The following is a 13,575-nucleotide window of genomic DNA, read 5'->3' on the forward strand; positions in this document are numbered from 1 at the left end:
GGTACCTTACATGCTGTCATAATTTTAATAACTGCTTTCACCTCATCTTTCCTTATTTCTCCTCCTTTTTCCTCACTCGCTACTGTCATTTTCTTAGTGCTTCCCACTGCAACTACCTTTCCCTTTCCTACAAAGGATTACAAAGGGAGCATGCCGACAGGAGACCTTTTGGTCCATAACTAGGTCGGATGTGAAAAAAATTAATAATGATATATAAATAAACAAATAAAAAATAAGAATATAAATAACAATAAATAGAATAAGATAAATGCATAGTTACAGTTGAATAATAAAGAAACCGATAAATAGTAAATAATAATAAATTGACATATAACTATTAATAAATGTGAATCAAGCAAATAATAATAAACAAACAGACAAATGGTAACAAAACAAAAATGATATAAAATAAATGACAGTCATTACGGCATCTTGCTTATGTATTTATCTAAATGATTCTTAAAGCTTCGAATTGAACTACATTGCACTGTCTCTGCAGGAAGTTTATTCCATTCATTAACTTCACGGTTGGCGAAGTCGTTCCTACCCACTTCCAAATTAAATCTCCTGATAATTTGAGACCATTGTTTCTTGTCTGATTCTCATTCAGTGTGAAAATTTCGTCACTTTTGATGTCCATCCCCTTTAGAATCTTAAAGACCTGTATCAAGTCACCTCTGAATCTATGCTTGTTTAGGGAAAACATATTAATATGTTTTAGTCTATTTTCGTATGATTTATTTTTGGTATTTGGAATCAGTTTTGTGGCTCACCATTGTACACATTTAGTAACTCCCTCAAATACTCTGCCCATCTCCCTCTTACTGCCGTCTCTTCCATTATCATCTCTCCATCTGCACCCTTTATTTTTTCTTCTCTACTTGATTCAACTCCTCTTCCTCTCTTAATTTCTTTCCAAAACATCTTTTTATTACTTTCACATTTTTCTGTCATACTTTTATCACATTTCACATCTGCTCTCCTCTTTGCCTCCTTTATGTTTTACTTCTCTTTTCTTTGTACCGTTCATATGATTCTCTCGTCCTATTTTGTAAGCAATCTGTGAATGCTTGCTTCTACTCATCTACAACCTTCTTTGCTTCCTCATCCCACCACTCACTAACCTTCCTTCTATTTCCTACCGTTCTCCTTGTTCCACACACCAACTTTGCACACCTTGTGACTCCCTCCTTGAACCATCCCCATTCCTCCTCCACTCCTAGTTCTACTCTATCCTTCACTCCCTCCCACTCCTATCTCAGCTTCTTCTTGTACTCCTTCTCTTTTTCTTTCTCATTTAAACAGTTTATTTCAAGCATCTACCTATCTTCTGTCCTTTTCCTATTTCTCCATCTATCCTCCACTCTCAACTTACCCTCCACTAAAAAATTATCTCGCATTCCCCCACTCTTCCCCCCTTAGAACATGTATATCCAAAACTCTTCCTACTATTCTCCATCAATCCCCTATCTACCACTCTTCTATCCACCACCCTCTCCTATGTGTAATTATAGTTGACTTTCTTCCTTAACATTCTATTTGCTATCATCAACTCTCTTTCTGGACACATCTCTATCATCAACTCTCCACTGCGATTTTTTTCCTGGAACTCCACACTTCCCAACCACTCCATCTACTGGTTAATTCCCTACCCTAGCATTAAGACCTCCCAATACCATTACATTGACATTTCTCCCTAATCCCTCTATGCACTCCTTTAAATCTATTCAAAAAGCCTCCCTTTCCTCTACACTTTTTTCATTACCAGGCCCATATGCACTTACAGAAACCCATATTTCCCTTCCCAGGCTCACATTCATTCACATTAACCTTGAAGAAACCTCCTTCCACTCCACCACACGTTTACCTATCTCTTCACTTACTGATATAGCCATCCATTCTCTCCCTCGTCCTCTCTTCACTCCTGACATCCTCCCAAGTACACTCTCAAACTCAAACTCGCCCCTCCCTTTCAACTTAGTTTTACTCAATGCCAACACATGCAGCCCTCTTCTCACAAACATACTACCTATCTATTCCCTTTTTATTTCATCTGTACCACATCCTTAGTGTTCTGGTTGGAAAACTCCCAGACCCTCTTATGTTTTTTTTTTTTTTTGTTTTTTTGTTTTTTTAATGTCCCCTTTGAGGCTACAGAGAGAAGGATGGCTATTCTTATTCCCAACCCGATTTTGTCACCTTTTCGACTTTTCGACTAACATAAACATTATCTTAAATATGTCACAGGTACTGAGGGAATTCCAGAAACAAAGTAGTGCTTCCTTGTTTTGACTATGAAATGCAATTATGAAATTTTGTATCGTGAAGAGTGGAAAGTTGTGACATAAAGTTAAAGAATTTCAGGCACTGTGGGAGGTACGAGTATTGTAGATATATGGGATAGGAAGAAAGCTGTTAAGAGTAGTCAAGAGTTTTTACGTAGAGCCTGTGTTAGAATTTGAAATGGAGAAAGTGGGTGGTTTGAAGTAAAGGTGGGACTTTGCCAGAGATGTGTTATTTCGCCTTGGCTCTTAAAATTTATACACGGATGAGGTGGTGCAAGAGGTAAACACAAGAGTAATGGGATGGGGATTGGAGATGGTTAAAGAAAATAGAGAAAAGTGGGATGTACACCAGTTGTTGTTTTCTGACGACACTAAGCTTGTGGCAGGATCAGAGGAGGGATTAAGAAAGTTAGTGACAGAGTTTGGGAAGATGTGCGAGAGAAGGAATTTGAAGATAAATGTGGGTAAAAGTAAGGTGATGAGATTTCTAGGGGAGAATATAGTAGTAAATTGGAAGGGAGTATTAAGGGAGGGAGATTGGAGGAAATGGATAGCTTTAGATACTTGGGTGCGAATGTGGAGTGGAGGTGGAATGTAGACTGAGAGAAGAAAGTAAATGCCTTGGGAGATTAAAAAGTGTAATGAGAAATAGACATTTGGAAATATATGCTCAAAGGAGATTGTATGAAGGAGTGATTGTGCCAACAGCACTGTATGGGGGCAGAAACATGGAACATAAGAGAGGAAGAGAGGAGGAGTCTGAATGTGTTTGAGAGGAGTCGCCTGAGAAGTATGATGGGGGTTACTAGGCTGGATAGAGTGAGAAACGAGGTGAGGGTGGAAAGGGAGTTGGTAGATAGAGTTGATGAAAGAGTATTGGGATGGTTTGGACACATGGAAAGAATGAGTGAAGATATACATACATATACCAAAGGCTTTTTCCCCTTACACGGGGGGTAGCCAAAAGAAAGAAATACATAGAAACCATTCCCACCCATTCCATCCCCTACATATTCCACTCCCCTCCACCCTCCTACCTCCCTCTCATCTTGGCACCTCCTGGATGACGGGTCATCCCTGCATCCTGTCCACTGCCCTGTAGAATAGCTTAGGTGATAGAGCCCAAGCTTGAACAATATATGAATTCAAATCTAAATATGAATGGAAATAAAATATATAGATTAAGTTGGAGCTACATGAATTTGAGGCTAGGTATGATAAATAGGAGAGTAGGAGATGGGACCCAAGAAGTGTTGTTCCTTTCCTGTATACAGGTTGAAGTTCCCAAAGTCGGCATTCCTTTACTCGGAAACCCCCCAATACTCGGTATGAACAAAGCAAATTCTATCACATTCTATCATACGGCAAAAGATCCCACTAAGCATTAGTTTGGCAAAACGCCACTACGGGTGGGTGGTGCACTCTCCGCCACGCCAGCACACAGTCACCGCCTAGTTTAGTCCTGTTAAATATGCCGCCCAAACGTCTAGGAACACCCCTTAGTAGGCCTGCTAAAAAAAAAATAATAATAAAGAATAAAATACTGAGTATAAGTGAAAAAATAGACCTTTTGAAAAGGCTAGACTCAGGTACATCGGTACGTAAATTGTGTGGAAATTTCGATGTCGGTTCTTCCACTTTGTACGACTTGAAGAAACAGAAAACACAACTGAGGAAATATTATGCTAAAAATGGAACATTACAAAATATGGACATGCGAAAAACTATGCGGCACGGTAAAAGTGAAGACTTAGAGAAAGCTTTGATGAAGTGGATGCGACAGCATTGCAGTGAAGGAATGAAAATTGCTGGTGAGATGGTGATGATCTAGGCAAAAATTTTCCATGAAAGTCTGAAGTTACATTACCAATGCCAATACAGTGATGGGTGGCTGCATAAATAAAAAAAATATATATATATGGTTTATTTCACGTAACAGTGTATGGAAGAGGAAGATAGAGGAATACAATATAAGTATCTGTTAACCTTTATTTTTTTATTTTTTTATTTATTTTTCGGTATGCGTACAATATATCAACTTTCCAAAAGCTGGAAAATTCCCGAACTCGGCACGGCACAGGTCCCAACGATACCGACTTTGGGAACTTCAAACTGTACTACAGTTAGGTATGTGAGGGTTATGTTCCTGTACAGGCAACATACCTTAAAATTACATATTTCAATTTTTTCCCCAATGGTTATTGGGGAATTACATTCATTGGGCTCCAGAAAAGTCCACCTATTTTGGGGATATGCTACTCTCTGATGATTATTCATACATGGGTGGGTAGGCTGTATACATTATATCAACATCATGTTTTATTTACACCATATAAATATCTATTGTTACACTAAATATACTATGTACAGATGAAGCACAATCACTTCCAGCCTTCATTGAGCATGTTATGCTTAGACTGCCGCTTAGTGTGCTGGAGCCTGATTAAGGGTACAGTGGTACAGATCTTGTTAGCATTATTCCTAATGATAGTGTGCTTTTAGGAAAATGCATGGCATTAATGATGCAGGCCCTATTTTCTCCAATACTTCCACCATCTGTTGGCTGATAAAGGTTTTCTTGTTTTCCTGGTTACGCTGGCACCAGAAGAGGTTGCTGGTCACTTGGATGCTTGTAGCAATGACAATGGTAAGAATGAAAAGGGACATTTGCTGCTAGGAAGGCTCTGCACAAAGCATGGGCTGCTTGAGAATAGCATACTTTTCCTGTGTTTGGTAAGAAACATGGGTTAGATTGCTGTCATGTGGAGTGTCTGACAGAGGGAGTGTTAGCTCTGTTGCTACCAACACTTTCAGTTCCCTTCTGTGATATTGTAAGTCTTCGTTCACTTTCAATTTTCTTCACTTTCTTTTTATCGTTGTAGTATTGTAAGTCACTCATCTGTAGGCCCCATGCCTCTTTCGTAGTGTATGCTTTTAGTCAAGTTCCATTACTCAGTAACGAAGGGGAATTAAATTGAACTTAAACTTTTCTTCATTTTCTTTACGAAAAACTTGTACAATATCCCACCTGGGATCCTCTTACACCCACCAAGCCAAGTCTGCTTCGACGTCACTATTTAATTCATCCAATAACTTTGAACGTTACAAATAAGTGTCACCCTTTAAGGGCGTGACTTTACCTCCGTGCACCAACAATTTCTCTCCTCCTCCACCCTTTTCTCCAATCAGAAAGGCTGTTATACTGTCTCAAGCAATACTGCTTACGCAAGCAATCTTGTCACGAAGCGAAGTGGCTTAGCGTTAATATTTCACAACATCAGCCCCTCTGTCGATACCCTAGCTTGTTTTTACAAACATTGGACGGTGAGCGATAATATACAACTTTGCAACTCCTTAGCGGCCATTGTTTCAAAACATCCAGGTCGTAAAATCAATTTCTCGCCACCTACCCCTCTATCTACCTACTTGCCTACCTCGATCTACCAGCCTCTTACAGGGAGATACTACTGCTTCCCACATTTACTGAATGCATAACAGTCAGAGAAGACAACACTCAGCACATACGACGATTCATGATGCTAATGGACAACAGTATAACCTTCCCCAGGAAAACAGAAGAAACTTGAAGAAAAAAAACACTAACAAACATTACAGCTACATAACTAGAATAGTCACAGTCCCAATACAAAGAAAGCAACCTGCAACATAACAAATGATTTAAATATCAACCACCACAGCCTCCTGGAACTACATCCCTTAACTCCAACTTCTTGACTTACAAATTACATACTGGTAGGTGATCTGAATCCACACCACCCAGTTTGACAAAACACACAAAAAGTCGACCAAAGACAACACAAAATAATAGATCAACTCTCCAATATAAACATATAAAAATCCAGCAACAAGCTTGCCATTCAAGCTTTGCAATATGATAAACAAGGAACATCCTTTTACTTACCAGTGTGCTCACCCTCCCTTTAAAATCATCATGGGAAACCACATATGACTTCCCTTCACACCATTTACCAATAAAGAACACTACAGAATGAGAAGGAAAATAAAACCTATATAAAAGAGAACATTCATAAACTACATAAAAGCAAATTGAAAAGAATACAGAAAAAAAATTGGAGGCCTGTGTCATATATTAATTATGCAACAGTAATATTTTATAAGGCTAGCATGAAATAAGAGGCCATAGAAAAAGAAACTAAACAAAGATATCACAAAACTAATATTCAAGAAGTAAGAAAACTGGGATAAACATACAAATGCAATATATAAGAAAACAATAGAAATATGGGGGATTATGAAAACAAAAGCTCAAAAATTAACTTATCCCAAGTTAACAAAACAGTTGAAGCAATCCAAGGGAAAATAACTTTACCAAAGCAACCAATCTGTTGCCTCTGGTCTCCTGCAAAAGACCTGCAGCCTTCAGGTAACTAACAACAACTTCTAGGCGGGACCATAAGTTAGGGAGGATATTATTGTGTTGTTGAGTAGGGATAATGTGGAGCATCTTAATATGAACTTTTCTGTATCCTCGGTGGTTGTATCTGGGGTGGTTTGAACCTATGGTCAAGCCTATCCTGTGCTTGTACTGTTTTAATACTGGATGGTGTCCAGATCTTAGGCATGCTAGTGTGGTTCTTGTCAGGTATGAGAGTTTTCTTTTTCTGTGGAGATTATGTCTGGGCTTGGTGTTGAAGTATTGAGTTTGGTGGTCTGTCTTGAAGGGCTTGTTCAGTAATTTAAGAATATGTGTTTTTGTGCATATGTTTTCTGTGGTCTGGATGATAGGTTGTTTGAGCAGGTGTAGTTCTTTGTTGTATTTGTTGATGGTGCTTCAGAAATGTTTCTTTAATTTTTTGTGATCCTTTTCATTTTGGTTTCTGTATACAGGTGTCCAATAGAGGTGGTTTGGTGCATACAGTTATTAATCTCAGTGCTCCATTCTGTAAAGTATGTAGATTCATTATGTTTGTCACAGTTATTAATCTTACATAAGAACATAAGAATGGAGGAGACTGCATGAGACCATAAGGCCTACACTAGGCAGCTCCGTATTCATCACCACCTGTCATCCCCATCCATAAAGTTGTCTAATCGTTTCTTAAAACAACTGATAGTTTCAGCGCTTACTACATGCTTACTAAGTTTATTCCATTCGTCGACCACCCTATTAGTAAACCAATTCTTGCCTATTTCCTTTTTAAATCTAAATTTGTCCAATTTATACCCATTATTGCGAGTCCTGCCCTGTAGTTTTAATATGATTACCTTGTTTGCATCACCCTTGTTAAAGCCTTTGATCCACTTGAACACCTCTATTAGATCACCCTAAGCCTCTCTTCGTAAGGCAAAATTCTGAGTCCATGTATCATTTTGGTCATTCTTCTCTGTACTGATTCTAGTGAATTGATGTCCATTCTGTAGGACGAGACCATAACTGTACCGCATAGTCAAGGATGGGTCTAACTATCGCTCGATAGAGTTTAATAATTACCTCTGCACTTCTATTCGTTACCGTCCTAGCAATGAAACTTAATGCTCTGTTAGCTTTATTCCTGGTGCTAATGCACTGTTTCCTGGTTTTAAGGTTCGGACTCACTAGAACTCCCAAGTCTCTCTCGCACTCAGTTTTCTCTAAAAGTGTGTTATATAACCCGTGTCTATTTTCGAGGTTGTGTAGCCCTACGTTTAACACGCTACACTTAGAGATATTGAAGTTCATTTGCCATTTCACCGACCATGTGAACAATTTGTTAAGATCATCCTGCAGAATCTCTGCGTCGTCTCCTGACCTAATTAGGCGTCCTATTTTAGTGTCGTCCGCAAACTTATTAACATCACTATTTATCCCGTCGTCTAAGTCATTTATGTATATAATGAACATGCAAGGGACCCAAAACCGAGCCCTGGGGGACCCCAATAGTAACATTGCCCCACCTAGATTTTACTCCATTTATGGTGACCCGCTGTTTTCTGTTACTAATCCAAGCTCTAATCCATTCTAACACCTTTCCTCCTATGCCATGGGCTTTGGTTTTATTGAGTAGTCTCTGGTGTGGCATCTTATCGAACGCTTTGCTAAAGTCAAGGTAAATGATATCGTAATTATCATTATCTGACACCTTATATACTTTAGTGTAAAAGGATAGAAGATTAGTCACACATGACTTACCCTTGGAGAAACCATGCTGTGAATCACGAATTAAATTATGTCTTTCGATGTGTTCTCTGAGTCTATTTACCATTACTGATTCAAGCATTTTTCCTGTAACCGATGTCAGACTGATTGGCCTGTAGTTGCATATAGACGATCTATCTCCCTTCTTAAAAACAGGAACAACGTTTGTTTGCCTCCAAGCAGTAGGCACAAAACCAGTGTTTTATCACTGCACTGATAATTAATTACACATTTGGAAGTCAAAGTTCAAGACTTTTGTTCAAGTAAATTCTGTCTCTTTGAAATACTCAAGTTACCCAGCTGTTATTATTTTCTGAAAGAGAAGACATATTGTATGAATTTCGTATGGCTTATAGGCGATCAGTATCACTACTGGCGTTATTACTAAAACAATCTTTTTTATCATTATATATATATTTTTTTATCAAACTAACAACTTTATTTTGTTTGTAATCTCCTTTGCATGGGTGCGGTACCCATTAAATGCCTGATCTGCCGGGTTAGTATTAAGCCATATATATGAGCGAGGTGCTGAATCTATATATTCATTTATTTATTATTTCTCAGACTTGTCGGATCGACACTCCGATGAGTTCCGGCAGCACTGTATCTTAATACATTATTCTGTAGCCTACAATGTATGGTGTAACAGTAGTCAATTTTTTATGTAAGATTTATAATCAATAATTGTAACTTGTTTTCACTTTGATATTTTCACATAAATGCAATGTTTCTCAGATAATTACTCAGTTTACTTGTATTCGATATAATTTTTTCATGGTTATTATCAATCATTGTGCCTAAAACTGAAAATAAGGTTCAGTGGAATTAATGTCATTGAAGTTAATGAAAGTTGACACTACAAATAACACAATTAAAGAATGGGGAGAAAAGATAGTGATGACAATAGCGCACTGAGATTACGCAAACGAATGCGAACTTTCAAAGTGAGCCTGAGTCATCGTGAACAACCAAGAGGTTTTTGTCACGTAATTGTATTCACCTGATTGTCATATACCAGAATCAGTTAATCGTTAGGTACCGTCTCCAAAACTCAATTTATTATATTTTGTCCAAAGTCCCTTCATTTCTCACAATAACACCGTGTTACCAGACGTACGATCATGACTCGAAATCGTAGGGTCTTGCTCCTCCGTTCCGTAAACTCTCAGTACCAAGTAATTGCCTACAACGTATCGTCACCCACCTTACCTGGTCACTCCCATTTACCATTGTACCAGGACTTTCGACCAGTCAGATGCCGAGGTCCATTAGAAACTCTAAAGATGAAAAACTGACAATGAAGCATATTTAAAGAACGAACGAACACCTGGGTTGGATTTTGCTGGACAACAAACAAGTGAGTGCAAATAGCGTACTGTTGTTCTCTTCCCGATTTTGTGAATACGTATAACATAATGTATACATATTATTATGTCTTTGTATGTTCTTAAACGTTATCTTGTTACCAGAAAATACCATGAACCTATCTCAACGACAGTAAAGTCCATTCAGCTTGGTTGAGATCATGCCCCTGTTTGTTCCCTAGCTCTGTATGACTGGGAGTGGTAATCAATTGATAAGAGGACCGTCTTGCACCGCCTGCTTGAAACTATGTGCTATGACATAGTGCTGCTCACCAAGTTAGCACGATGTGTTCGTATCCTTCATTTAAGTTTCTGCCTACCGCCTCCCCTTTTTATTCCTCTCTACAAGGTCAATATAAAACGCGATAGGTGTGATGGGACACTACGCTTAATTAGTAGGACGAAATCAACACAGTACTTTGGACCTTTATATTGTACACTAAATATTTTTTGTGCTCTTGTAATCTTGTGCTTAATCCCCTGTAAGTTTCTCCTATATAAGCACTGTCACATCCCGAACATGGAATTTTATAAACTAAACTTTCGGATTTGTTGTTTTCTATCCTTGGTTTGACAAAATCACTAATTTACTTACCTGCTTCACAAGAGATGTGGATGTTCGTATGTCTCAGTTCTTTACTGAGTGCGCAGGCCAAGTCTGAGGTGGGGACTACTATGTACATTGTATTGTTCTTGTTTTGGTTTTTGTCACTATTTCTCTCTCTTATGGCTCTGGCTTTCTTCAATGTTGTGGAGAGAAGACCAGTGGGAAAGCTAAGTTTTACGAAGGTCTTGGTTATGTGTTGTAATTCTTCATTGAGGAATTCAGGGCTGCATATCCTGAGTGCTCGAAGATAAAATCCCATGACCACACCAGTCTTGGTCTTTTTGTCGTGAGCCCTAAAATAATGTATGTAATCATCTTTGTGGGTGGGTTTTCTATACACCTTGAATTTTACAGAATTATTTTCCCATATGATGACGGTATCCAGGAATGGTAGGGATCCGTTGACCTCGTGCTCTACAATCAACTGAATTTTAGGGTGTACTTGGTTGAGTCGGGATAAGATGTCTCTAATGTTGGTGTCTTTGTGGAGGACGAGAAGGCAGTCATCCACGTATCTATACCACTTGCTGTCGTTTGGGATGTTATTCATGTATTCTTTTTCCAGTGTCTCTAAAAAGAGGCATGCGGCTACTGCACTTAAAGGTGACCCCATGGGCAAGCCTTCATGTTGGTGAAATGTCTTACCGTCGAAAGAAACCGAAGCACATTTCAATTAGTTTTAAGTACTCCTTCTTATTAATAGGAAGGTCGTCTCCGTTGATGTGAGGCAAGACTCTCTTAATAGCAGAGATAGTGTTTTGAATTAAGACATTCGTAAAGAGACTTTGTACATCGAAGCTTGCAAGTATTCTGTCTTTGAAGTCTATTGATTATAATTTGTTAATTAAGTCAGACGAGTTCTTAAGATGTGCCCCACTGATTTTTCCGAGGGATGAGGATAAGGGCTTTGCAAGACGTTTGGCCAGCTTATGTGGAGCGCTGCCAATACCAGAGGTGATGGGTCTGAGGGGAATCTCTGGTTTGTGAGTCTTGGGAAGACCCTTCATTGTTAGTATTCTCGGGTTCTCCTCAAGAAGGTGTAGTAATCGTTTTCCTCTCTCTGTTTTCTTTAGTATCTTCCTCACTTCTTTGTTGAATTTAATGGCCTCATCCTTTGCTTGTTGTTCAGAAATTAGACTGTAGGTATCGGTGTCAGAAAGAAGAGCTTCCATTTTATTGTTATAGTCTGACGTGTCCATGATAACGATACCGCCACCTTTATCTGCTTTAGTGACGACAATATTCTGGTTATTACGTGGTTCTTCAAGTGCTATCCGGAACCTTCTCGGGATGGCAGGAGGGCTGGATTTGGAGGCTAATGTGCAGCACAAAAGAACTCCTTGTTTGAAACCGATGTCTATATCATCCTCTTTCCAGTTGTAGTTTTTCATGATGTAGTCAGTTTCTTGTCATTGTTGTTGGTGCTGAACTTCAGGCCTAAGGAAATATCTTGAGTCTGGGAAGGGGTGAGGGTGTAAGAAGACAGGTGGTTTAAAAGTTGTTGGTTTCCTATGTCATTCCATTTGCTTGTGATACACAATCGTGTGAGTTTTTGTCCGAGTTTTTCTTTTTATTGTTGGTTCGCTCTAGAGAAAGTCTCTCCAATGATGACTTGGATAATTGTATGTGCTTCAGTTGTCCTTTACACTCTTCAGCTTCGAAACGCAGGGTTTCTATGGCTTCGAGCAGGTAGTATCGGGCTGTGTTCGAGAAAGGCCAGGGGCCTTGGCGTAGGTGTATGGGGGCAGATTTTGGAATAACCTGCTCTTCTAAACAGTCTTGTAGGAAATTGGTGCGGTTATGGAGACTATCCAGTTCAGATCTGAGTGTAAATTCTGCTCTCGTATAATCAAGATGTCGTCACATTCGTCTACAGGTAGAGAGGAAGCACTCATGAGCTTGTACTTTTGAAATTGGAGACATTGTTTACACCCTTAACCACACCTCCACCTAGAAGCTCTCCTCTAAATTCTCTGGACCCTATCGTGTCATTGGACATGAGTCAAAAAACAAACTCAAAAACTCAGGTTACACGACCTTACAGAGACCGTCTTGCACAAAGATCATATCAAAAGAGTCCCCTGTGGTCTCAACATAGAGATCGTCCCCTCACAAACTCGCACTACTTCTGCAATAGAGGACCATCACCAATCCTCTCCACCAAAATCTCCAGTTCCCTTCCACCGCTATAATCTTCGCAATCGAGCGACAACTTCATAAATGTACTTTGTGCGTGGGTGAATGGAAACAATATCTACTTCCGCATGCTCATACAATTAAGTCTATTTAATTTTATTAATGAGTATTTCCCGATACCACCATTATTCCAACATTATGTGTATCTTCATGCCAAGGCTCTGCAAATGGCCTTGTATTATTTCTTATCTTCCATGAGTATCACTCTCACTGTGGAAAGTGAGGGTAACTGACCGAACATCTGTTGTCAACCCCTTCGATATCCAGCGTGCACACGCGCGCGCACACGCATATGAAGCGAACAGTACTCCAACGTCTTCAAGCCAACTCACGAGGGATCATCTGTTGTTCCTCGGGATCTGACGCCAAGGGACATTCTTTTCTCCCCAGTGACCCGAGGACTAGGCTTTCCAGACACACCCAAAAACCACCTACTCGAACAATGGGACCCGCCAGCGTTTCGGATGAAACACCCTAAAACCTGTTCAAAGAGACCTCGCGCTCCCCGACTACAATAAAAGTGGCACCGGTCATCGTCGCCCAACCGAAGCGACAAACCTTTATATATACATTTGTACCCAAACGTGAATATGACAACCCTTGTATGTATGTATATGTATGTAGAATCTGGCAGCCTCCGAGGCTTCTTCGTATGTATAAAAGAGAGAACACTGGAACATTAAAGAAAAGAGACCCCTTAGACTTTGTCTCTCCAAACCCAGAAACAAATGTAGATAGTAACTACAAATCTACATAGTCGAGCCGTGTGTGTTTGCACGCGTGTGTTTGGGGAGGGGGGGGGAGATCCAAAAGAATCCCATAGAATATCCAGATGGATTCCCATGATATACATATTTCCAACAATAGGGTGCTATACAATGGCAAGATGTCATACGGTAGTCACTGATGGAAACAAACATGGTTAAACTATGGTCATCAGGTCCCTTACAATTCTCAAGGCTA

General features: G+C 39.4%; 2 protein-coding genes across 6 annotated transcripts in view; one reads left to right on the plus strand and one right to left on the minus strand.

The window, feature by feature from the left end:
- The first annotated feature begins 9,561 nt into the window (after positions 1 to 9,561).
- LOC143022538 (peroxisomal succinyl-coenzyme A thioesterase-like) overlaps positions 9,562 to 13,575 on the plus strand; it is a 29,904-nt gene continuing 25,890 nt past the window's right edge. For 3 of the 5 annotated variants that reach the window (XM_076180798.1, XM_076180799.1, XM_076180797.1), the window contains exon 1: positions 9,563 to 9,802. The gene's annotated coding sequence lies outside the window, so the exon portion shown is untranslated. Of the gene's footprint in view, positions 9,803 to 13,575 lie in introns of all 5 variants that reach the window. The other 2 variants (XM_076180801.1, XM_076180796.1) reach the window with 2 other exon arrangements.
- On the minus strand, positions 11,247 to 11,807 carry LOC143022546 (uncharacterized). The gene has a single exon (XM_076180814.1). It carries the CDS (start codon positions 11,805 to 11,807, stop codon positions 11,247 to 11,249), a length of 561 nt encoding a protein of 186 aa, XP_076036929.1.

The sequence above is a fragment of the Oratosquilla oratoria genome, unplaced genomic scaffold, assembly GCF_046742065.1.
Source record: "Oratosquilla oratoria isolate Oo_2021 unplaced genomic scaffold, ASM4674206v1 SCAFFOLD115, whole genome shotgun sequence".
In the NCBI taxonomy this organism is placed as follows: domain Eukaryota; kingdom Metazoa; phylum Arthropoda; class Malacostraca; order Stomatopoda; family Squillidae; genus Oratosquilla; species Oratosquilla oratoria.

Excerpts from the sequence above, each read along its gene's own strand:
- LOC143022546 (XM_076180814.1), bottom strand. The coding sequence starts at position 11,807 with ATGAAAAACTACAACTGGAAAGAGGATGATATAGACATCGGTTTCAAA.